The sequence below is a fragment of the Vespa mandarinia genome, chromosome 1, assembly GCF_050613455.1.
Source record: "Vespa mandarinia isolate Hongniang chromosome 1, ASM5061345v1, whole genome shotgun sequence".
NCBI classification, from domain to species: domain Eukaryota; kingdom Metazoa; phylum Arthropoda; class Insecta; order Hymenoptera; family Vespidae; genus Vespa; species Vespa mandarinia.
In genome coordinates this window covers 1,007,501-1,032,948 of record NC_140810.1, presented here as the reverse complement: position 1 = coordinate 1,032,948, position 25,448 = coordinate 1,007,501, and the positions used below count along the sequence as shown (strand labels likewise).

Below are 25,448 nucleotides of genomic sequence, written 5' to 3'. Positions count from 1 at the left end.
TGATCATCGTGATTCGCTGCACGACCGGTCGCAATAAGCGATCAAAGAATAACGTTGCACGACCTTCTCGACGTGTAAAAGAATTCTAACTTTACGATCTTAAGAGAAGAAACATTTAATTGGAGATGAAGCATCCGATGAACTTTGTAATTAAAGAAATTTCATATTGATTGTGATAAATAGCAATAAGATTTTTAAGAAAGAACGCTTCGCATGAAAAGTATATAATAAAATATCAAAATTATCTCAAATGAATGTTTCAATACTATGAACAATACTATAACAAAGCATGATATTCATCAACAAGTATACAATTTTTTATACGTAATTATTATTTCATCAACATCCTCTTAGTTTTTATTCAAAAATGGCAAATTGAAAATGGTTTTCTTTATGTAGATCTTATTTTCATTATTATGTAGATCAAATTACTTTTTAACGGTGTGCATATTTCTTAGTCATTTCATATTATTAGTCTTGTTTCGTTCATTATCCACAATACTTTTGAATATACGAATGGAAGAAAATAATTCGAAAACTGCTAATACCTTATGAAGAATATTTATATAAAAATATCATCAATATCTAAGAGTTATCTCTAAATAATCAATGAATAGCAAAACTATTAAAGAATAATAGATTTAAGATAATGCCATTCTTGTAATTACTAATTTGATCAGTATTTTCTAAATAACAAAAAAGGATGTTTTTTATTGCTGCGAACAATTCTTTTTTTTTTTTTTTTTTTTAACTATTTCCTATTATTTAATAATAAAGTAATAGTTGCCTAAAAATGATAGGCTAGATCATTAATTCGCCACAGAAAGATTTTTTTGAAAGATATTTACAACATTCGATAAAAGGAATAGGAGTATATATAATAATAAAAAAAAAAAAAAGAAATAATACAAATTTGCAAAATAACTAAAGTATTATGAAATTCTATATATTCCTGCTATGCAACACTTCCAGGGAATTTTTTGCCACATTCAATTACGTTATCAACATCAAAATGCCTTCCTTTACGATGTAAATGCTTAATTTATACATATATATGTATATACATATATATATATATATATATATATTTTGCTCATTTCATACTTTCTCTTTTACTGCGGTAAGTTCAGCAATACATTTTGTCCAGATGGTAAATACGTTACTTGCCGAGAGTTTGCTAAATTAAATGTGATATCTTCGGCAGCTTCAATTCTTCTAAGTTCAACAAGACCATCACCAGCATTCCCAAGAGATTCTGCTATTAAACTAGCAGCTTGAGCATCACCCTCTGCTGTAATAATAGCTGCCTTCTTTTGTTGTTCAGCTCTTTCCACTAAGAAACGAGCTTTTTCTGCTTCCTGTTGAGCGACTTGTTTCAATTCTACAGCATGAGTAAATTCTTTTCCAAAAGTTAAATGCGTCTGGAAGAATTACAAGTTCATGAAAGTTTAATAAATGCAAAGGTATTCTTTTAATTATTTTGATAACAAATATATGTTTAATTACTTACAATTGATATATCGTCTAAAATAAGACCAAACTGCGAAGCTCTTTCAGTTAGATCTTCGCTAACTTTTTGAGAGACTAATTCACGTTGAGTAATCAATTCTCCAGCATCAAACTGTGCAACAACAGCTTTCAATACTTCAGTTGTAATAGATGGTAGTACTCTCTCATCATAATCAAAACCCAAAACATTGTATATTTTAGGTAACGAATCAGGTACTGGTCTAAAGAGAATACGAAGTGTAATGTTCACATTCTGTAAATCCTTGCTACCGGTAACAACAGGAACGTTTCGTGGTCTTGAACGTATATCAAAGATAATAGGTTTTTGTACCCAAGGAATTAAAAAATGTGTTCCTTCTCCTACCACAAGACTTTTGATACCAGCAAATCTGTCGAAGATAACTGCTCTATGTCCTCCATCGACTGACAAAATACAAATGAAATCAAATATAAATATGATCTTTATATCATTTATTGATATAAACAATGAAGAAAAAAATTTGTACCAACCATTATACAGTGCAGTGCTAACAGCCGTACCAACAAGACTCATTCCTAATCCAAATTGACCTAGTCGATTGAAGAACTGTGATGCCATTTTTTATACACTATCTGAAATCAAACAATATAACCTAAAATTATAACCTTAAAGTAACTTTACTTCATGGTTAATATTCTGATGCAATAGTTTTAAGAGTATCGACCATGGCGAACTCTACACTACTAAATCTAACCTAAAATAATTCTTATAGGATCGACAAGTACCAATTGCTGACAAAATGAGAATAAAAGAACGAGAATAAAAAAGATTTCTCTCATATAATTTATATCCACATTTAGTGTATATATTATATTACATATATATATATGTGTATATGTATATATAAATATGTATGAATAACGATAAATGTAAGAATGAAAAAACTACAATGAATGTTCAACCTACCGGTTCATGCAACGAAAACTTTTACATATATAATTCGTTGATCGTTTTGAAATTGACAAAGTTTTTAATATAAATAATATTTAAAAAATCTTATACCGGTGTTGGTAATGCTTACGTAATAAACGGTGTCTTCCTAGTTCGAACTAATCACTTTTCTCCTCGTGCGGCGTTCATGCGCTGATAAAGAAAAATGGATCCTACACGAGAAAGGAACACGAGAAATCGACTGGAGCGCCATTCTTTATCGTAGCGGAAATTAAATACACTATGATATAATCGATCAATAAATCGAAAATATTATCTAAAATTATAAAGATCTTCTTTCTTGTTTTACGTAAATGTAATTTTATATAGAATAATTAATGTAATTTTATATTTTTTGGATAAATATAATAAGATGTATAAGAAAAAAAAAAAGAAAAAATTAATCGCCCCCGGGTGGGCTCGAACCACCAACCTTTCGGTTAACAGCCGAACGCGCTAGCCGATTGCGCCACGGAGGCAGTTACGGTGCGCGTCGTTATTACTGTATATTATGTGTACCTAGGATATATTTTATTATTATTTATTGTTTATTATTATATATTAATTATCGAATTTTAAAAGAAACGTTGAAAAATTTTTTTAGATACACCATACACGCCTATGTTCCATTAAATCGAGAAATTGTTATTCAGACATGTATTAATTAAATTGAAAATTAAACATTGTATTAACGAAATAAAAGCTTTATTTATTCTCTTCTATTAATTTCTTATTCTAATATTTTTTTGTTTAAATTCATTTGTGAATAAAAACGTAAAGTAAATTTTATAAAATATATATTATCGCTAATTAAGATACGTTATTATTACGTATTGTACGTTTTACTGTTCAAAGAACAGTGGTACTATAGATTTTAGGAAGTTTCTCTTTATGCGAATTAAGAGAATTATTTATTTACACATTCCGGTGGTATGACCGTGAAGCAAACTGTCCATAATAATAGTCATTCTATCGGAAGTAAACATTATTTTAATTGGTACATGCTTTGAATGTACGATTATATACTTGTCATTGTTGATAATCCTATAAAAGAAAGGAATAGTTTAAAATTATAATTACCAAGTGGAAATAAATATTCCAATAAAATTACTTGTAATATATATAAATGTACTTACTTGAAGGCGTAAGTACTGTAGTCATTAACAGGCTCTACTACACCCTTTTTGAATGGATTAACCACTACGGTACCATTAATCATGATCAATGATTCATTTTTAGTTGGAACAATTTCGAGTACATGTTCTCCAATAATTAATTTAGTACTCATAATATTTTCAACAACTTTTACGAAAACTGCGAAAGTTTTATATACATAATCGCCAGATACCAAAGTCCATTGATCAGGAACCTTGTAAGGTATATTATTATTATCCATCATTACCAACATTTGAGGATATACAGTGCATATTTCTGCAAAAAATTTATATACATAAATATAACTCCATATAATGTCGTTATAAATAATAATTGTATATATATATATATATATGTGTGTGTGCGTGCGTGCGTGTGTGTGTGTGTGTGTGTGTGTGTGTGCGTGTGTGTGTGTGTGTATATATATATATATTAAAAATAGTCGTACTCAATTGATGGTTATATAAGCTTTGCAGGAAGTTCGTTGAATAGTGAGTATTGTCCATCAATACGTTCCACAATTTATTACCCAATGGTATTTCACTAATTTTGTAACCATGATTTGCTGTAACAACGGATACATCCATGTTGTCAGTTCCTACTGGATATTCAACCATTAGTTTTACACTGGTAGGTTCAACATTTGTGGTATAATTTATTTGAGGTAAGAAAGCAACTCGGATCATATCATCAAGCATGATCATTTTGGATATTATACTTTGAGGAACCTGAAATAAACAATTTTATTCATTCCGAATAAGAAATTAGAAAATAAATATAGTCATTTACCTGTTTATAAGTAACATTCATGCTATATTTTCTCATAGTCGAATAAAGGATACTTTTATGTAAACAGTCCCAAGTCATAGGAACGTGTCCTTGCTTAGTAGTGATAAGTGGGTTTTGAGCATCTTTAGCGCAAGCACCGTTTATATTATCGTGAGACATCTGTTCCTTTTGTTCCTTGCTCATTTCTCCCTTTATCGTCATTTTTATTACCATTTCGTCGCTAACGCATTCGTTCTTTTCAGTCATATCCATGGTAACGGTAACTTTAGTATTGACCTCTTCTTTGATCTCGCCAACTTTTAAATAATCGTCATTAGATACCGGATAATTTTTCTGTCCATCTATGCAAATCTAATGAGCCAAATATATCTTATTTCAAATATCTGTATAGATATATTTATTGTAATATAAACGTAATCAAAAAGTCAAATACTTTGAGCTTCTTCTCTCCTGGTGTGGTTCGTGTAATCTGTACTTTGAGATTGTTATTAATATGAGTTGGATTAGATTCAAAATTAAAGTTAAGATCCCACGAATGAGCAATCGTGTTGGTGCGAACTTCTACAACATCTAAGGTACCATGGATGTTTATTCTCTTGCTGCTAAGAATATGCATTTTTTTAACCAAATGATCTAAATCTTTAATATTGACCCACACGTTAATAACGATCTATAATTGAGATAAATAATAAGCATATATGCGAATCGAAAGAAAATGTGAAGTTACAATTTGCATTTACTTACGTTCGAACTTGAATCCATGATTTTAGGTTTGATCATGACAACAGATCCACAAGTTCCCATTTCAGGAGAAATGAAATTAACATAGGAATATTGACGAAGTCCCATGATGAATTGTATAATCTTGTTATTCCTAAATAATTATCAATAATAATTATTTAAGAAAGGTTTATAAATTAATTCATAAAAACATTCTCTCATAACTTTACCAACCAAGTATTTTTGTTTTCCGATGAGAATGCTTGCATCCATTCAATCTCCTTAGTAGTAGGCGTATTAATATTCTCGCAATCGAAAGTCGACATGAAATATTGAAGACCAGTGTCCATCAATTCGTAAGTATTATTATAAGTTTTCTTATAGTTATCACCCTTGGTGACAACTTCGTAATGTTTACAAGTATCACAACTCTTCTTCAATTTATCTTCTTCGTCTTCGGTAATAGTAACATAATTCTTCGCGTAAGTTAATACTCCAAGGTTCAAAAATTCTTTTATTTTAAAGGTAAGTTTGACATTGGACGTTTCGTTATCGTAAATAATATTCATAGCAACGGGTGTCTTGATATCTTTAGAGGTAACTCTACGAATGGAGTGCCAAATATCAACTATAGGATTATACATTGACATAACGTATTCACCATGTTTCCACAAATGAGTATCAAAATTGAGATTCATATTTATAAATACATTATCTTCGGTTGAAACAGTATTCAATTTTACCGATAACAGAAGTGGTATTTTCGTAGTAAGTACAGCTTCAAGGCCCATATCGGTAGGTACATACATTTCGTAGAACGTATCGTATATGACACCCTGTACATTAACATTAACATTGGAAATGATATTCTTCCAATCTTTGACTTTATCAAAGATTGTCATCCAATTATCTTTATCCAAATGAATAGTCTGGACTACTTGATCGTTTACTGTTATTGCAAGATCTACGTAAATATTTTCCTTCACAGGCATATCCTTGGCTGCTTTTTTAAGAATATTTATAACATTTTCATCATTAATAATTTCCATAATGTTACCACTCCATTGTTTATTAATCATGTTCATGATCTCATCCAAACCATTGACGCTCCAATAAATCTATAACAAAAAAATTCGAATATACAATGAATTCGATTGTTGATAACAATAATGAAATATTAAATGTTATTTATGGAGTTTAAAAATAATACTTACTCCCACAATAGGGACACGTTTGCGTGCGGTCATATGGATATATTGGACGGAACCAACATGCGGTACTCCTGTAACTTCGTTGAGAATAAGAGAAGTTTTCACAGTTTCACCAAATTCATACTTGGGGTGAACATAATCCACAAGATAATTAGCAGAAAGGGAACCATAGACTGATCTCATCCTAGTAAAGCGTAAAATCTTTCTTGCCATTTCTCGAACTGGACGGAGACAAGGATCGACGGAATTTGATAGACCTTTGATAGTCGTCACGTGATAATTGTAGAGATGTTCGTTCTTCTCGTAAACCATAAACCAATAAATATTCATGAAACGTCCCATATATGGCAATTGATTAATTAAAACATTATAAGCAGCAATTCTGACGGTCAATGGTAAACTGGTGTTCGCGAGAACAGGCCAAAGTAAATTATAGCCATATTGGAGATCGTTCTGTATCGTTTTTTCAATAGCCCAAATAGCTGCTGTACGTATGTGATAAGGTTTCTCAGAGATGATTTCTTTTCCACGGATTATGGGTTCCAGAATTACATGGATACATTGTAGTTGTACGTTCTTCATCGCCATCAAGTAAACCATTTTCATGTAATACGTCGTTTCGGCTATAAAATTCACATATTCATTAAAATTCTAATATTTGTATAATGTTTATATAAAAATTATTATTTATATATATATATACATATATATGTAACGTAATTGAATGTATCTCCTTACTCCTAATATGTTCGTAGAAGTTTTTTTTAAGATATTTTTCTACTAGCGCATTATCAATTATTTTGTCCTTGAAAGTTTTGTGAATCAATCTAGAGAAACATAATATCCCAGCAACCCTAACATCCATATTTACATCGGACTTAACATCGATGAGAACCTCCATATCCTCAAGAAGTTGTACGTTTGGTGATTTCACGTACATTGGCAATTTATGGAGCATCGTAATGGCATTGATATCAGAGACTTTGGTATTTAGACTTTGAGAATTATAGATAACATTTTTTATGAAAATACAACTGTCGACGGTACCAACGGTTGGTACAATTTGAAGGAAGATATTTCTAATAGAAAAAAGAAATGTTTTAATGATTGTTTAACACATAAGTATTTGTAGAAATATCGAAATCAAATCCTGTACCTGACGATAACGTCTTCTATATTTTGTATCGAATAATATACTTCTTCGAACAATTTAAGATCCATACTCAACATCATTTGATGAATTCTGTTGATTAATTGCTCATGTTTCCAATTGGGTTCCTCCATTTCTATATGATATTCTTTCAGATAATTCGATGCTTCGATCAACATTGTCTTCACTTTCATAACGAGTGACTCAGTATTAATTTTACTTCTTTCTTGAATAAGATCTTGGCTAGTAATAATATCCGATTTGTTTGAAAGTTTGAAGCTAATGTCGGTTACAAGAGGACTCTTTTGAAAATCAACAACAGGCAAGTCCATTTCTGTCACAGTCTCTAGAATTAAAGTTTGACTGCAAGGAGAGAAAAAAAATTATTTCGCGTTAGATGATAAATCATTGAAAGAATGATAATCGTACGATAATTACTTGTTCAACAGATAATGAGCTTCAGATCTAGCTTGCCAAGGGAAATAGTTTATGACACCGTGGCCAATTAATTTAGTTATGACTATTTCCTGTCCTTGTTCTTCTATCTCGAAAACTCTTCGGCTTGCGGTAGACATAGGATTCTATTATAAATAATATTGAATTTAAAGCAAAATAACACTTTGAATGAAGAGGAATAAAAATGTATCCATATAACGGGCCTAATTTTACCTCCGGTTCGACGTAACATTTATCGCATTCTACTTGATCGAAAACTTTTTGAACGAAGTTGGTACAATTCGCTGGCTCGTAAAACTTTGTTACGACGAAAACATTGGATTTAGAATTCTGCCGATCTTTCAGATGGACATTGTAGGTAACATGACAGTTACCGTGAATTGTATTCTAGTGGTAACAACCAAAGAGAACATTAATCGCTATACGGGATGTCCCCGTCAGTCGTTACCTACCTCTTGCATTACGAAAGCTTTTGAGGATGATATCAATGGAACATTTAATTGAAGTATCGAAGCTACAGATTGTTTTATATTTTTTGACCATCTTGGCTCTTCGTTTTGGAATTTTATTCCTCGAAACTGAAAGATAAAGCTTTAGTCTTAATGACTACGTTCGACATGAAATGAAAGTTAATTTTTTTGAAATTTGTTTTTTTTTTTTTTTTTTTTAATAAAAATTTAATAATACCTTGAAGTTATCATCGTAAACTATCAAAAATGGTTTTTCAAGCGCCTTAGCATCTTCAGTGATCGGAAGAAAATGACCGACCATATCGCTATGCACTGCCTTACCATTATACAGACCAAATGTACAGTTCTGTAGTGTTACATAGTAAGCGTTGTTGAATAATGGATCACTAGTGTCATGTTTTATGTAAAGATCACTTTTAAGACCAAATTGAGACGCGTATGGTGCCAGTTCTATAATTCCTGCCTTAACGTCACCATAGTATTTATAGTGCAAGGTTTTTCCGTGAGGAAAATGTGCTAGGAAATACAACAGAAGCTGATTAAAGAACATGACAGGTGTATTAAAGTATCTTATACTCATTTTGAAAATTAAAATAATTATTAAAAATTAAAAATGTATATAAAATAAAAATATACCTGGTATCGCGCTTGCTGCAGCGATGAACACCAGTAAGGCTGTAGAAACGAAATACCCGATAAATATTTATAATCTTTTTCTTTCTTTTTTTTTTTCGCCATAATAAACAAATATCACATCACGATAAAATCTCAATTAAATCTTATTAATAAAATTTATATAATATAAATAGATGTGAATCTTAAGGAACGATTTATTACTGCGAACGAAACTTTAATACGTCGATTCATATTTCAATCAATCCACCGAACGAATTTTTTACACTTATATCTCCCGCGTTAAAAAAATTTCCACTTTTTTCATGATAACTTTCGACACTTCTTTCAATTCCTAAAATTAACTTACCGGTGAGCACATTCATAGCAAGACCCATTGCTCCAGACTGGTAAAACATATCAACGCATTCTCTCTTTTATAAGGCGAAAAACAACAAGTTCTGCCGGTAAAATGCAAACGTGCACTCGATAACCCCAAACCGAAGGGTGTTACACTCAAACCATGTCGTTTGTAATCAACTTATTAAAGATAACCCTAGTTTATACGTATCGGTCTATCTGTTTGCTTTTTGTATACGTAAAACATTGATAATAATGAAAAATCGTTAATTTATATTTATAATGTTAAAGTATCATGCATACTTCCTCAGTAAAAAATATATAAAGTATTAGTATTTCCCGGTATTCTAATATATGACAATATACTTGCAATCTTGCGGTTTTTCCGGATTAAAAGACGTCAGCATGTACGGGGAAAGATTCATCTACGTAGCATTGGTAATAACATTCAATAAAATTAAAACTTGGAAAGATGAATCACGGAATCGAATTACGGAGTAATTAATGAATTATCATCATTATATATATGAAAATAAATACATAATATATATGTATTTATTTTCTTATTCCTATAATTTAAAGAGATAATCATCTTGAACTTTTTTCCTCTATTGTTTGCGTATATATGTATATATATATATATAATCATATAACGCACATACATAAATATAAACAGATCTACAAATATAATGTAATAAACTTATCGTAATATAGATATTGTAAACATAGTAATCATTAACAGTAATTAATTTTATTTTTTTTATTTAATACTTGAATAAAAAAAAAAAAAAAAAATAATAAAAATTACAATCGATAATAATTTATATTTTCTAGAGATCACAGTCGCAGAAAGGAAATTTCTTGATTTTTAAATGCTTTTATTAAAAATTTATTAATATCATTTACGATAGGAAAATGAAATAATAAATAATATGATTAAATTTTTATAAGTTATTTTACACGGAATATATGTGATAAATGTGATATGTGATCAGGTGATATTAAATTCAATTTCTTCATTATATCGCACAAAAAATATGGATAATGTTTTAAGAATTACATCGATTTATCGAGATAAAAAGAATAACAATGTGGAAAGTCCAATATTTAGTCATTTAATACTGATTATTATACTTATCGATGAACTTAGGATAAAACAATTATTGACTTCTTCTGGTAAATGTCTACTACATTTAACAAATAATTTCACATAGAGATTATTAATTAAGAATCATTATTTATTTCGTGGAGTTTTTAATTTATATTTAGATGCAATATTTACAAAATTTAAAGACCTGTGATTAATACCAATTAACTTTGGACATTGCTTGATATTACTTATATATAACGAATTGACAAAAGTGAGATTACGTGTTTACCAATTTAAGCTATACATACATGTACGTGTGTGTGTGTGTGTGTGACGCGGGTTGTGTGTAAATAAACGTATATAATGATCGATAATTCATCTTTTATTTATAAAAAAAATAATGTAAGTATTGTCAATTTCAGATAAATTTGATAATTGATTTAAAATGAATGAAACTAATTATTTTTTATTTACCTATATATATCTACTATTATATGCACCTCCTATTTTATTCTTATACTTTTGTCCAAAAAATCAGTTTTGTTTTTTACCACTCTACGATATATGATATCTTATTTATAACGGGTATTTACATTTTGAAAATATGATTAAATTTTTAATTTTATTGCATCATTCGATGTTTTAATATAAAAATGAATACATTATACAAAGTTACATTTTACAAAGTTAAATATCTAAGATACAATTTATGCTAAAGCTTCTTTATTTGTGCAACTTTATTTTTTCATTATTATCATTGATTATACGATGTTCTGTAAAAGGAAGATGAATTCTAAATATCTTACGATTTACATAAATAACATATATTGTTTATATATTGTATTTTATTTCAAGATTAATAATAATAATAATAATAATAATAATAATAATAATAATATATTTTGTTTATTAATGGATTTAAGATTGATTTACAAAGTGAGCTTTTAATTTTTCTAAAGCTTTGCTACGATGCGAGATTTGATTTTTAATTTGCTTAGGTAATTCGGCGTATGTTTGATCATAATTTAAAGGTTGGAAACAAGGATCCCAGCCAAAATCTCTTGGCCCTCGTGGATCGACAATGGTACCTAAAACTCGACCTTGAAAAAGAAGTACTTCACTGTTATCTTCATCTTCGCAATAAGCAAATGTACAAACAGCCTCAGCACTTTTGTCCTCCCAACCATGAAGCATTCTATATAATCCCTCAGGTCCTAATTTTTCTAAGAACCATTTTATATACGGCCCTGGAAGTCCTTTCATCGCATTAAAGCAGAGACAAGTATCCTCAATGATTACCGGACCCTTAATGATCTTCGCTGCCGCGCGACATTTATTCCGACAAATATCATCGATCTCACCTTGATATTCTGGAAGATCTATCTTTTTGCTCGTTATCTCACGAGGAAAACTTTTTCCCAATATGGCGATAAATTCTTCCAACTTTTTAACATTTCCCGTGACGAAAACGATCGGTTTGGCCATTCTACAAAAAAAAAAAAAACTCACTTTTTACATAGATCATGTTAGATATTTCAAGCGTTTAAAAGTTTAAAAATTTGCGCGCGCTTTTCATCGAGAACACGTGACACGTAAATCGAGACAAAAACGAGTCGATTAACTTGTCACGAAAGAAAAGAAAAGGGAAATTTGTAAAGTAAAATTAATTATATAATTTTTCAATATAAAAAAATCCGATGAATGAAAGTTCGAAAATTTAGATAAATATTTACATTACTTACATTAATAATTATCTATATTGTTTGACGAGTTATACGTAAACGCTGATATCTATAAAGAGGCCATATTGCTTCGAATCATGGTTACCACACTCTTAAACGTAAAAAGTCGAGTTGAAATATTTCGAGTCACGATTAATCGAGGTAAATATATATTGTGAACTTTGTCTTTGTATTTAATCTATTAATTAAAAGTATTTTTAACGTCAATATTTTTTCTTTTTTCTTCCTTTTGTAAATATTGCACTTTGCACAGCTGGATAATATTTCTGAATATTTCATGTATTATCGTTGTTTGTTATAATCAACGTATAAGAAATATTTCAAATGACATTGGACTATGTTTCTTTTTTTTTTTTTTTCTTCGTGCGAATTTTATTGTATTTGAAGTTTTATTACAATATTAATTAAAGTAGTATATCCAACATCAGAATAATGACAGCAATAAAGGAAATACATCGTGCATACATAAATCAATTATCATTGGTTAATCTATTATACTGAATGCAATAAACAAGTTATTGTGACAAGTATTGACAAGTTACTTGTCCTTTTGTTCTTTAACATTCGTTTATACGTGAAAAATGAAATTATATGAAACATTAAATTACATCAATTCTACTATTATAATAATTAATATCTTCCACGAAATCTTCCTCTAACGCTACCCCAACTTGTTACGGCGCCTCTTCCAAATCGACCAACCATTCCAAATCCACTGGTATATCCACTAGAATTACCACCAAAATTATTTCCTCTATAACTTCCCGAGGGTCTACGAAAACCTCCATTTCCTCGCATCATTTTCAATGGAGTTGCTTCATCTCTAGTAAAAGTGGTAGTAGTGTGACCTCTTGGTGATCTACGTGATTGAAATCCACTGCTACTGATTTGGTCTAACTCGTATCTACATGCATTCATACCACAGAGCGATTTGATAACATTTAAAACCTATAAATAAAATCATTTTCATTAAATAATGTTATATTTTTGAGACGTTCTCTCTGACGTATTAAATAAAATTAATCAACCTTTTGTTCTACCGAGCTCAAATCTAAAATCGTTTCTGGATCTTTAGCAGCCCTTATAACGAGACTTTCCAAAGCAGGTCTTAATGCAACAATAGCAGCAGCATGTTGTGGATTCATATCTAAATTAATCCAATTGTCCAATTTTACCAAACCATCTACATATTCCACCTTTCGAGATCCAAATAATAACAAATGAATCGGAGATACCATAGTCATTTGTTTACAAGAGACAGCTCTTGTACGTATCTAAAAGTTTTTACTTCGTTAGAAGGACCAATTAGATTTTTAATCAAATTTAATTTACCTTTTCTCCAAATACAAAAAATGGGAACGGAAAGTTTTGTTCGAAGTTACTACAATTAACGGATGTCTTATGAATAAGAGCAGCTTTTGATTCGGTCGTTAGAACTTTGCGTTTTTCTTTGTGATAACAAACGTTCGGATAAAGTCCCATACATAACAAAGCGGTGATCGTATCTAGTTGAACGTCAGCACCCGATTGATAATTTAATAGATTTGGACAGAGGGTTTCTTCTGGGAATCCAGCACTTTGTAAAAGAGCTTGTAATTGATTCTGTATAATAGAGAGAGGAAAAAAAAAAAATTAAAGACTTTGAAATTGACCCAAACACGTATTAATGTATAATGTTTTTGTTCAACATACTTTTGCTTCCCATGTTACTCTTAAAGTAGGTAAACTTAAATTCTTCGAGTCGCAAAATGCTTGCTCTGCGTATTCACCAGAAGCTCTAACATCTTCCCATGCTTGAAAAGCATGTAACATAGCTACATGATCACTATATCTTGCACCTGCAAACCATTTTTGTTGCGTGGTAAGTCGTCTAACGTCAGGAGCCATATTATACACTTCAGGGAATGTAGTACTATTTGCAGCCATCGTTGAAAGTGCATCTCCAACTCGAAACATGCATCCCAAAATCATCATTTTTCCTAATCTTGGCTCTATTGGTAAGCGAGCTAAAATCTTCCCGAGAGGAGTCAATTCATCGTTTTTGTCCAAGCATTTCATTTCTACAATAAGGAAATATAGATTTAGAAAGAAAAGAAAAAATTATTTATAATGTATAAACAAAGTGATTAAATGTTTCATTACCTCTCAGTACAACTTCAGCTTCGATTACAGCATCTATGGGTGGTGGTTCAATAGCTTTCGATAAAAATTTACCAATACTGCCTAATCTTAATAATTTAATACTCAATGCTAATTCATGCAATGGGGTTCTAAACATTTCTGGAGTCATATGTTCGTCCATTCTGTTATATCTTGCCCTTGAGCAAAGATGAAAACAAAATCCTGGCCTGACACGGCCCGCACGTCCTTTGCGTTGTTCTAGATTTGTTTTGCTTGCCCATACGGTAGCGTAATTAGTCATATTATTATGAGAAGTAAACAATTTCATTTTAGCTTTGCACGAGTCTATTACGTAGACTACATCATTAATTGTTATAGAAGTTTCTGCAATATTTGTAGCCAATATTATTTTCGTCACCCCGGAAGGTACAGGATCAAATACTTTTCTTTGATCTTCCCTTGGTAATTGCGAATGCAACGGAATAACAATATAACTCATCCCACCAAAAATGGGATGTTGCTGCAAGTGTTTCATCAATGCAAATATCAAATTCCAGCCAGGTAAAAAGATCAAAACTGCACCAAGAATACCTTGTCCTTTAATATATTGCAATAAAGATTCTATCAATTCGAAACTTATTTCTTTCTCCGTGAGTTGTGCCATAGCATTTTTCGTTTGAATAGAATAATCAGGACTGATAACTTTATTTAAATTTTCTTCGGGTTCTCCGTCCGATGGTAGATCATCTGAATCACGATTTTTACGTTTCTTCAAATCCATGGGTGGAACAAAATTGGTCAATTGTATGCAATCCTCTAAGAAATACTGTTGAACGGGAAATGATCTTCCAGGAATTTCAATTACTGGACAATTATTGAAATATTCACTAAATAGCGTAGTATCAATTGTAGCCGACATAAGAATAATTCTTAGATCAGGATACATGTGTATCATATCGCGTAAAACTACCATGATGAAGTCGGAATTAACATCTCTTTCATGAATTTCGTCAACTATTACATGCGACACGCCTCGAAGTCCTCCTTCTAATTTTCTCAAGAGTACACCGACAGTGCAGAACATTATAGCTCCATAGGGCCTAGGCAAGCATGATTCAAAACGTACGGAATAACCGACCGATTGTCCCAAACTTTCGCATCTTTCAGCTGCGACACGATCCGCCACAGATACTGCTGAAATTCGTCTAGGTTGAGTAATAGCAATGCTGCATAATGCACCTTGACCCGATGCAATATAATCGTCCAAAATGAACTGACAAACTTGAGTTGTCTTTCCACAGCCTGTGTTTCCACGAATGATAATGACTGGATTATCATTAATAGAATTCATAATTTCATTTTTCTTTATAAAGACTGGTAATGTTGATCTCTCTTTTATGCTACTTAATACTTTAGAATCTTGTTGCAGTCTTTCTCGTTGCTCACGCATTAATTCCTCTGATAATCTATCCAAAGACATTGTTGCCATAGGGCCTTCATCAATGTTACAACCAGTCCATGGATTCCAATTTTGTTGTGGAGGAGACCAGCTAACTACACCCGCAGGTTGTGGCACAGACGATATGAAATCATCTAGAATTTGATTTGTTAATAAAGAGACTCCCATGCTCGGTTGAGAATGTGAAGAAGTATGTTGCGTTGGATTTTTTTTTAAATTCTACAATAACAAACAAATTAAATTAATATAATTTTATTATTAATTAATAATTATATAGAAGAATGATCTCGGTTATATTATACCTCTGTGTGCTTAACTTCGATCGGCTTTATTTCCAAGCTTCTCAATAGATCATGAATTTGAGATTCCAGTTCTGGAGATATTTTAACTGGATAAGGTTTTATTTGTTCTGCATCTTTATTTTTTTTTAAAGTACCACTAAATGCTTCAATGACACCAAGATGATATAATTGTCGAACAATAGACAAGGCACAACTTTTTGATGCAGTTTGTTTGTTAGATCCTGTCTCACGGCCAGTAACATCTGAAATTTTCATAATCATTATGAATAACGAAAATTTATTTCATATTTAATTATAAATATAAGAAATTAATATATATATATATATATATATATATATATATATAACTTACTTCGTCCAAGTTGTTTCACATAAAATGTCATCTCTGCCATGAAACTCCTTGAAAAGATATTCTTTATGTAAAATATATAATACATATCTAAAGAAAAAGTATTCTAAATATTTTTATTACAAGCAATAAATTTGAGTAAGGTTGTTATGCAAATTATTGAAAACTTACCATTTGAAATTACCCAAGACCACTTTGGAATACGATGGATCACATTTTATGAAGTATTTGCACCAAAACCATTATTGAATCGTTTCAATAAAAGTTTTGGTTATACCATCACCTGCCATCTGTGCACAAGAGAGTTTTATATTTTCCTCTTGTACCAGCTTTAGAGATAACTTTAATTATGTAATCCAAAATGGCCTTGATCATGTTCAAATGGTATAAAATACATTAAATCCATATTGGGATGTAATTAAACTTGGTTTCTAAGCAGGATTTTGGATATTATCAGAGCACCAGAGGTCCAATCCAACTTGAAACTAAAGGGCTCTGATGGGATGTTTCATACCTCGTATGATCTGGACCCACTGGGGTATATTTATAATCTGCATTAATTTTGTTAGTTTGCATAAACTGATGCAGTTTTGATTTAGCATTTTCTATAGTCCAATTTCCATGAATTCCAGAATTGACATCAACGTCCTCCGCATCTTCTACCTTCTTTTGATCGGCCAACCTATCTATGTAAGTATAGTTACTCTGACCATGTTCGTTATAAGGTCGGTATGCTTGGCCTATATCATTAGGGCCCATTCCATCTTGAAAAACTGATTTTATTGGAGTTAAAGGCTCCAATTTGATATTATCTGGCCCTAATACTGGTGGCATTATATTAGATGTATCTTTAGGAACATCATTTTGATTGACATGTCCTGCGCGAACTAAATAATTAACATAATCTCTAGCTGCATTTCCTTGAGCATCTTTTTTATTAGTAGAATTGCCTGCACCAACATAGTCGAATCCTGGTACACGTAATTCGCAAAGAAAACGTTGTCTATGCTTTGGCCCTGTAAAATATTGACTAACGAAATCTCCCGTTAACTACGGTAAGCACCAGTATGTGCAAAAATGGTAGTACTTACCTGTTGGCCTTACATCAAATTGTGGATCTTTCCCGTTTTTTCCACACCATTGGTGAAAAAAAGATTTTATATCGCCCATTTCTATATATTATCTTTTCTTATTAAAGTAGATAAAAAGTATTATTGAGCTATTATATTATCAAATTTCTGTTTCTTCCTTAGCAAATTTTACATCAATAAAATTATCTAGAACGTGTGGCTTTGAAGAGATGGTATAACAAGTAAATGCGACGCAGTTAGATTACATGAAGCGCCATCTTGTGATTCAATATCGTTTCATAATAAAAAATATTTCTCTTTAAGGCGAATGATAATAATAATAATAATAATAAAAAAAATATAATTTCTATGTTTATAATTTTTCTACAAGTAGAAAAAATCGATAATACCAAATAAACTTTTATTATTTCAAATGAATTATTTTAAGTGTTAGCTGATTGGTCAATCGACATTTTCGATCATAGAAAATACGTTACGTTAAATACATTGGAAATGTACTTGTATATTTATGTGATTATTTAATTTTTAATAATACAATAATCAACTATTGTAAAATTATTAATTATTATATATATATATATATATATATATATATATATATATGTATACATACATTTTTCACATTCCTGAATATAATTAAAAAGAAATATGACGAAGAGAAATAATGACGCTTATTAAGTAAGGTTATTTCATATGTTGTATATGTAACCTTGTGAAGAAAATTTATTCTATTTCATTTATAAGTACAAATTATTATAAGAATGAATAACATAAAAGAAAATGATACTACAGATAAAGTACCACAACTTGTTAAAGATGCTGTGTTGGTTCACAGTTCTCCACTTCCAAGTGGTACACCAACAGTAAAAGGTATCTTGTCTTATATATTAAAGTTTTTGTAAATAAAAATGTAAATGAAAAATTTCAAAAAAAAAATTATATCCTGTTTATATTCTCCAGGATATGATTGGAATCATGGAATCAATTATCATTCACTTTTTGAGTCATATAAACATTCTGGTTTTCAAGCAACGAATTTTGGATTGGCTGTAAATGAAATTAAACGTATGTTGGCTGCAAGAATTATACCTCTTAAAGAAGATCAAATTGACGAATTAGAAGATGATGAATTTATTAAAAGAAAATCATCGTGTACTATATTCTTAGGATATACGTCTAATATGTCTTCTTGTGGTGTTAGGGAAACTATAAGATTCCTTGTGCAACATAAAATGGTCAGTTCTTGAATATGTATATATATATATGTATTGTAATTATGTCTTATATTTTATCAATTGAATTCAGCCAATTTATTGGTTTTAGGTTGATTGTATAGTTACAACAGCAGGTGGAATAGAAGAAGATTTTATTAAATGTTTAGCACCAACTTATATCGGTGATTTTCACTTAGATGGAAAACATCTTAGAGAAATTGGAATTAATCGAATAGGGAATCTGTTAGTTCCTAATGATAATTATTGTATTTTTGAAGATTGGGTAACGCCAATATTAGATTCTATGTTAACCGAACAGAAGGAACAAGTATAAAATTGATCTTACAATATTTTATTATTTTATTTTATTTTAGTTCTTATTATAATTTATTTTGCAGGGTATTCTATGGACTCCATCTAAAATAATAACAAGATTAGGTGAAGAAATTAATAACGAAGAATCAATATATTATTGGGCAGCAAAGAATAAAATTCCAGTTTTCAGTCCAGCTTTAACAGATGGCAGTTTAGGTGATATGATGTATTTTCATTCTTTTAGAAATCCAGGATTAGTAGTAGACATAATCTCAGGTAAATGTCCTTTTTTTTTTCAATTTTTATTTCTTTTTTATTTTATAAGACAGGAACAATTTTTAAAAATAATTAATATCATTTGTATTATACGTTTAGATCTGAGACGTTTAAATACAATGGCTATGAAAGCAATCAACAGTGGAATGATTATAGTAGGAGGTGGTGTTGTAAAACATCATATTTGTAATGCAAATTTAATGGTGAGTAAAAAGAAAATTATTCACAGCAGTATATTATGTAATACTATGTTCTATTCCAGAGAAATGGTGCTGACTATGCTGTTTTTATAAACACATCTTCAGAATTCGATGGTAGCGATAGCGGAGCTCGTCCAGACGAGGCGATCTCTTGGGGTAAAATTCGAAAAGATGCGACCCCGGTAAAAGTAAGAGAATATCATCTGATGCAAAGAAAAGAAAAAAGAACAAAAAAAGAAAAAAAAAAGGAAAAGGAAAGCACAAAATGATCGATCACATATTTACATTTCTTTTTCTTTCAGATTTATGCTGAGGCAACTTTGATATTTCCACTTTTAGTAGGTGAAACTTTTGCAAGGCATTATCACTCTTCCAAAGAAAAAACTGTATCCGATGTTTAATGAATAAACGATGTCTTTCTCCTCCTCTAATACACAATGTAATCTTACATATCATTGTTATTTATTAATAACGCGATCTCATTATTACGCGATTAAATAACTTTTAAATAAAATCACGGAATCGCGTGAAGAGAAAAAAAAAAAAAGGAAAATAATTTAATTGTCATACCAATATCATCGTTCCTTATCCCATTATAAAGGAGCCTGTAAACTTTTTTGCCTTTCATTTAATTGTTTTTTTTTTTTTTTTTTTTTATAAAACATCGAATTTTCTTAATTTCGTAATACGATATTATTTATATATTTATCATTAACGTATTCTTTGATTTCAGGAAAAGGGTAAAAGAGAATTCTCGAATGAAGGACGCCTGCGCGTTGCGAATGTTTCCTGCATGGCAGGTGTGTGAGGCGCAGGTTTGCAGGCGCTCGGTAGTAAACCAAAACGGTGGGGGTAACATCATTTGTCAGTTGTTTCCCGTAAGCCCGCGCTCGCGGACGGGCGTGAAACCAACCCCCAACCCCCTCTCATCGCAATCCCCCAAAACTTTATGGTTTCTGTTCTCCACGGAATTGTACGTCGAGCGATCGACGAGCCTGACGGATTGACGATCCTCGGCTCATCATCATCATCATCGTCGTCGTCGTCGTCGTCGTCGTCGTCGTCGTCGTCGTCGTCGTCGTCGTCGTCGTCGTCGTCGTCGTTGTCGTTGTCGTTGTCGTCGTCGTCGTCGTCGTCGCAACCGTCCTTCTTCAGGTTCCTTAGTTCCATTGGAATTGTATCGAGCGCGATCGTCGGTATGAACAATGATGGACGTGGAGGAGACCAATACTGCCTCCACCGCGAGTTCCTCACCAAGACCTTCCAGTCCTTCGGCAGATTCCACTTTTATCAGGTGAGAATGTAAACGTTTGAATCATTCAAAAAATATAATAAAAAATTGTCATCGCATTCTTTTCCAGCTAACACTATGGATTATCTATAATATACGATATCGTCAAGTTTTATTTGATCTTTCATCGGAGTATAAATAATATGTATGGTTGAAAGAAGTTTTATATATGTTTTGTATAAGTTTCTGAAAGTTCTTGGAAAAGTTTACCAGTAAGATGAATATGTATATATCTATATACGATACTAACGTTCTACTGTTCGATGAGATGCTGTATCTTGTAACAAGTAATGATAGCAAATTAGCATCGTCGTACTACTTTATCTAGAAGGTCGAGTAAATATTTCTAGCTATAAGTTGAAAATTTTATTATGTAGCCGATACTTCCTCATTATTAACGCGAATATGATAGATTCGTGAAAGTTTGTAACTTTTCCTTGCTCGGGTATGCACATACGGCCTTCAAAAGTCACCCTTGCCGGGACATTGTCGCGAGTAGTCAGCCTCGTAGTAGAGTCTCTGGCCGTTTGTAAAGACAAGCGTACCTGCATCGACACATTTAATAATGTAAACTTTAAGAGCATCGTGCCTTAAGCCAACCTCCGACCACATTTTCCATTCCAACAATTTAAAAATGTAAGCCACGAATACGGCTTCAACGGAAACGATTTTTCCGTGAAAAAGTTTAAATTTCGTTTTTTCTTTTCTTTTTTTTCTTTTTCTCCTTTTTCTTGCCCCTCCCCCTTTTCTTCTTTCCTTAACAAACTCCAAAAATAGAAAATTAAGATCGTGAGCGTCGATTTTTATTCACCCTATGCACTTTTTATCGTAATTAAAATTTATCAATATCTTCGATCGAAGATAGACATTTTTAAAAGTTAAAAATCCCCTCAAAAACGAATAGTCAAATCGTACATAATTTTCAAAGATTTTTTTTCATTAGATGAACGAATCGGGAGTAAGGTACTAGAAAGTTAAATATTTATCAAATTTCATTTACGTCGATTTAATGAAAATGGAGCAGTTCCATTCGATGAAATAGATATTTAAGATATCAAAGATATTTGTGGATAGCTCGATATATCGATTTATTTCTTTCTCTTTATAGGATTTATTTTTTATGCATTTGTTTAGAAAATTATTTCTTTTCTTTTTTCTTTTTTTTTTTTTTTGTCTAATTTTGATAATCGATTTCCGATGATCACCACGACAATTTCACAATTATTATCTTTCCAATTTAAATTTCATTCGGATGTAAGCTGTCATTATCGACATTATAATCGCACGTATGAAATATCCAATCGATAAGTTTGTACGACCTTTAAGTAAATAGAAATTGCGAAGAGATTTCCAGAACGTTTAAGAAGGTATTGCGAGTGATTGGAACCTTTAGAGGAAGATATTTTCGGGCGACCCAATTCGTTCCACCTATTCGAAGGTAATAATTATCGATGGTACTCGGAATAGCGCGGACGATTCGCAGAGTAATCGATGTCTTCTGCCATCGTTGGTCAGAGGAAAATGGTTCTAACGTTTATCCGATATTTTATTTTTTCGAGAAAAAATCTTGCGATTGAATAAATCTCATTTTTCTTTCAACAATTTTTTTCTCTTTTCTTTTTCTTCTTTTTCTTTTTTTCTCGTTTCGAAAGAACTCTCGAAATCTTCCTCCTGTATGAATTATTATTCATTCATTACGTTTCGCACATGGTATTTATAACGATCGTTGAGATACATAGATAAATAGACAGAGAAAGAGAGTTAAAGAAAATTCAGAGAAAAGTATTTTTTCCTTTTCGAAAGCGTAGCTCGTATTTAAACGTTAAATCTCAATGATGAAAAAAGGCTCAAAACTGAAAACCATTCTCGGTGGTTAAATTGGCACGAAGAGAGTAGGTAATTGTGAAAGCGCGGTTATTGAATCGCGCGTATAGAAGCGACTGCGAGTAAAGCAACTCGTTCGTTCATTTAAAGACGTCCGATGTTATATATTTAGGATGCATTTCAGTGGTTCATAAGCTGATCGATAGCGCATCGGTTTGCATTGATGTTCATTTAATACGTTAATTCATTGTCACCTTCGAAAATATATAGATCCCGTATAGGAGACATTGATCAGTCGTCAAATACATATATAGAATCTTCATGTTTCATCTCGAATTTTTATTACGTTGTAATTCGGAACGAAGGGAATACGAAAAGTAGGTCGAATTCGTTTCTTATTATCCTTTTTTTTTACAGTTCCTCAGCCAAGACCGTGACCAATAAAAATCGAGAAGGACATCTGCGATGGCAACGTGTTACAATGTCCTTGTATATATATAGTTTCAAACTTCTGACTCGACAACTATCGTTCCCTTATACTTGGACCACTTTTGGGGCTACGTTCTTCTACTTTACCGTTGAATACATAATGCATGTTTCTATTTCAGCGTGAAGAGGGAGCCGAGCACGGAAGAACCGAGCAGCCCTCTCGAGGCCACGAGTCCTGGTTCCATCCTGCGCAACAACAACGGTGAGTCCCTTCTCCATTAAACTAATACTCTTTCGAATCTACGAGCGATCCGATATCGGGACTATTTCGATTCCCAGGGCAACCGAATGACGTTAGAGAAGCTTTCTTTCTCTTTCATTCAGTATGAATTGCAAATATATCAAAAGTTACGTTCGACTAAAGTATTGTAACGCTTGATGAAAGTATGAATTACTTTTTCTTTTTCTTGACTATGATCTTTCAAAACGATATTTTAAATCGGATATTAGATATTAATTAACAACGATTATCTCTTCTTTTTTTTTTTTTTATTATCAAGTCTGCAACTTTTTTTTTTATCATCTTTTCGTTCGATTCAACTGAGAATGAATGCTCGAGTAGTATACGAATTACGCTTATGACAATAAGAAAAAGAAAAGATAGGGAACAAGGAGAAAAAGAAAAAAAGAAGAAATAAAAAAAAAACAAAAAGAAGAACACTTAAAGAAATTGACGATCCTAAAGGAATCTATTAACGTCGAGTAGAAAGAAAATCTCTTTTCCGGCAGATTAAGCGCATTCGAGAAAGTAAAAATGAAAGGATGGTATTGAATATTGCGAATGGATAATTTCTTTATATTTCGCGTGATGTTAATTCGAAGTTGTTGTCATCTATAAAAGAATCGAATGGAAGAGCATACTTCTCGTCCTACGACGAGAAGAAAAAAACAATTTCGGCCAGGGTCGTACGAACGTAAACGCGCATTCGCGTATTCCTGCGCGCACGAGCATGTTCGCGAACGCGTTTACTTAACATCGTGTTACCAGTGGTAGTAGTAGTGGTGGTGGTGGTGGTGGTGGTGGTGGTGGCGGCGGTGGCGGTGGTGGCGGTGGTGGTAGTGGTGGTGGTGGTAGTGAGCGCTTCCGGATGCGACCTAGTTTCTTTCGTTCCAGCATGGACTTTAAATCTGACATTAATCTAAATCCCATCGCGTCCGTCGTTTCTCTCTCTATCCTCACCGATAAAGCTCTTGGAGTTACCTTTCCAAGAGAACTACGGAGAAATGAGAACCACTGAGCGCGACCCAGGTGGGATGAGGCTCCAGCTGTAGCCGGTGTTGGATCGATTCAAAAGCGGCAGCAAAGCGCCCCACCCTATTATGTGTTTTCTTCAACCCCCTCCTATCTACTCCGTTTTCCTACTCTTCCCCTGTATTCTCTCTCTCTCTCTCTTTCTCTTCTTTCTCCTTCCCGCGTTAAACTAGCACCCTTTCGTCCAACCCCCTTCGTGTAAACTATCTTCCTCTCTTCTTCCCTCTTTCTCTCTCTTCCTGGTTCCTTCTCTCTTTTTCTTTCTCTATCTGACTTTCTTTACTTTCTCTCTCTCTCTCTCTCTCTCTCTCTCTCTCTCTCTCTCTCTCTCTCTCTTTCTCTCTCATTCGTTCTTTTCTTCTTCCTTCCTTTTTTTCTTTCTTTCTTTCTTTCTTTAGTTTACATCAGAACGATTTATGGCGAACCGGAAGATCCTCGAGACCGGAAGTACCGTGCGAGCCCCGCCGCTTCTTCATAATTGAATTTTATCGCTTTCCGTGTGTCTATGTGTGTTCTCCTTTTTTCTCTTTCCACGCAACGCTGGCAGTTTTATGGTCGTAATACTTTTCCACGACCCTGTTCGAGGATACAGCTACTAGCGTCATGCTCGAGAAACGCTACGTCACGTGGGTATTTTTTTCTTTTCCTTTTCTTTTTTTTTTCTTTTTCTTTTTCTTTTTCTTTTTCTTTTTTTTCTTTTCTTTTCATTTTTTTTTTTCGTGGTTCCTAAGTTTCGGGGATAAAAAATCATTCGTCGCTTTGGTAGCCTCGAAAAATTATTTCTTGCATGTTTCATGGACAGGAGGAAGCATAATTTTTACTTGATATATTATGTCCACGTTCTCTGAGAAAACGTTGATATTATTCGCGAAGAAAATATTGAAACGTGAGATAACTTGTTTTTTCAACGAACTAACAGAGCTATTATCTTTCGTTTCTCGAATAAAATCGGAACGATCTTGCAATGTGTTTTTTTATTTTTTTTCTTTTTTTTTTTATCATTCCCTACCTGGATAGATATGTACATATTT

The 25,448-nt window shown here is 32.0% G+C and overlaps 5 protein-coding genes, 1 long non-coding RNA gene and 1 other non-coding gene across 12 annotated transcripts in view; 2 read left to right on the top strand and 5 right to left on the bottom strand.

Annotated features, from left to right (window-relative positions):
* Positions 1-930: 930 nt before the first annotated feature.
* Phb1 (prohibitin 1) lies at positions 931-2,713 on the bottom strand. 3 transcript variants are annotated; one of them, XM_035876123.2, is made up of 4 exons: positions 2,571-2,713; positions 2,020-2,121; positions 1,511-1,932; positions 931-1,421 (listed from the first exon to the last, which is right to left on the bottom strand). In XM_035876123.2, the coding sequence occupies exons 2-4, from the start codon at positions 2,105-2,107 to the stop codon at positions 1,113-1,115; spliced, it is 819 nt and encodes a 272-aa protein (XP_035732016.1). In that variant the 5' UTR covers positions 2,108-2,121; positions 2,571-2,713; the 3' UTR covers positions 931-1,112. The 3 variants fall into 3 exon arrangements, with proteins under 3 accessions (XP_035732016.1, XP_035732018.1, XP_035732019.1); XM_035876125.2 differs by having other exon boundaries at positions 2,020-2,117; positions 2,571-2,678; XM_035876126.2 differs by having other exon boundaries at positions 2,456-2,609.
* A 171-nt stretch (positions 2,714-2,884) lies between these two features.
* On the bottom strand, positions 2,885-2,958 carry TRNAN-GUU (transfer RNA asparagine (anticodon GUU)). The gene has a single exon. It is a non-coding gene; the product is annotated as a tRNA-Asn (tRNA).
* A 204-nt stretch (positions 2,959-3,162) lies between these two features.
* Vhdl (larval-specific very high density lipoprotein) lies at positions 3,163-9,534 on the bottom strand. The gene is given in 17 exon segments (XM_035876122.2): positions 3,163-3,394; positions 3,397-3,523; positions 3,616-3,910; positions 4,083-4,362; positions 4,424-4,774; positions 4,857-5,093; positions 5,168-5,297; positions 5,378-6,261; positions 6,358-6,977; positions 7,093-7,433; positions 7,511-7,867; positions 7,943-8,085; positions 8,174-8,347; positions 8,413-8,538; positions 8,648-8,946; positions 9,067-9,105; positions 9,413-9,534. Coding segments are annotated over 17 exon segments (4,518 nt in total). The 5' UTR covers positions 9,462-9,534; the 3' UTR covers positions 3,163-3,328.
* A 1,151-nt stretch (positions 9,535-10,685) lies between these two features.
* Positions 10,686-12,391, bottom strand: LOC118446120 (inosine triphosphate pyrophosphatase). Its single transcript, XM_035876417.2, has 2 exons — positions 12,235-12,391; positions 10,686-11,978 (listed from the first exon to the last, which is right to left on the bottom strand). The coding sequence occupies exon 2, from the start codon at positions 11,975-11,977 to the stop codon at positions 11,411-11,413; it is 567 nt and encodes a 188-aa protein (XP_035732310.1). The 5' UTR covers position 11,978; positions 12,235-12,391; the 3' UTR covers positions 10,686-11,410.
* A 198-nt stretch (positions 12,392-12,589) lies between these two features.
* Positions 12,590-17,793, bottom strand: mle (dosage compensation regulator mle). 2 transcript variants are annotated; one of them, XM_035876409.2, is made up of 9 exons: positions 17,557-17,793; positions 16,980-17,481; positions 16,469-16,515; positions 16,117-16,358; positions 14,377-16,033; positions 13,927-14,294; positions 13,567-13,836; positions 13,263-13,508; positions 12,590-13,182 (listed from the first exon to the last, which is right to left on the bottom strand). In XM_035876409.2, exons 1-9 carry the CDS (start codon positions 17,633-17,635, stop codon positions 12,865-12,867), a joined length of 3,729 nt encoding a protein of 1,242 aa, XP_035732302.1. In that variant the 5' UTR covers positions 17,636-17,793; the 3' UTR covers positions 12,590-12,864. The 2 variants fall into 2 exon arrangements, with proteins under 2 accessions (XP_035732302.1, XP_035732303.1); XM_035876410.2 differs by lacking the exons at positions 16,980-17,481; positions 17,557-17,793 and adding an exon at positions 16,637-16,965.
* A 382-nt stretch (positions 17,794-18,175) lies between these two features.
* Positions 18,176-20,413, top strand: Dhps (Deoxyhypusine synthase). 2 transcript variants are annotated; one of them, XM_085656962.1, is made up of 8 exons: positions 18,176-18,426; positions 18,517-18,791; positions 18,880-19,098; positions 19,169-19,361; positions 19,461-19,564; positions 19,624-19,749; positions 19,864-20,000; positions 20,295-20,413. In XM_085656962.1, exons 1-7 carry the CDS (start codon positions 18,318-18,320, stop codon positions 19,960-19,962), a joined length of 1,125 nt encoding a protein of 374 aa, XP_085513088.1. In that variant the 5' UTR covers positions 18,176-18,317; the 3' UTR covers positions 19,963-20,000; positions 20,295-20,413. The 2 variants fall into 2 exon arrangements, with proteins under 2 accessions (XP_085513088.1, XP_035732309.1); XM_035876416.2 differs by lacking the exon at positions 20,295-20,413 and having other exon boundaries at positions 19,864-20,087.
* A 198-nt stretch (positions 20,414-20,611) lies between these two features.
* LOC146873259 (uncharacterized) overlaps positions 20,612-25,448 on the top strand; it is an 11,440-nt gene continuing 6,603 nt past the window's right edge. For both annotated transcript variants that reach the window (XR_014982199.1, XR_014982216.1), the window contains exons 1-2: positions 20,612-20,855; positions 23,285-23,367. This is a non-coding gene — a long non-coding RNA (uncharacterized LOC146873259). The remainder of the gene's footprint in view (positions 20,856-23,284; positions 23,368-25,448) is intronic.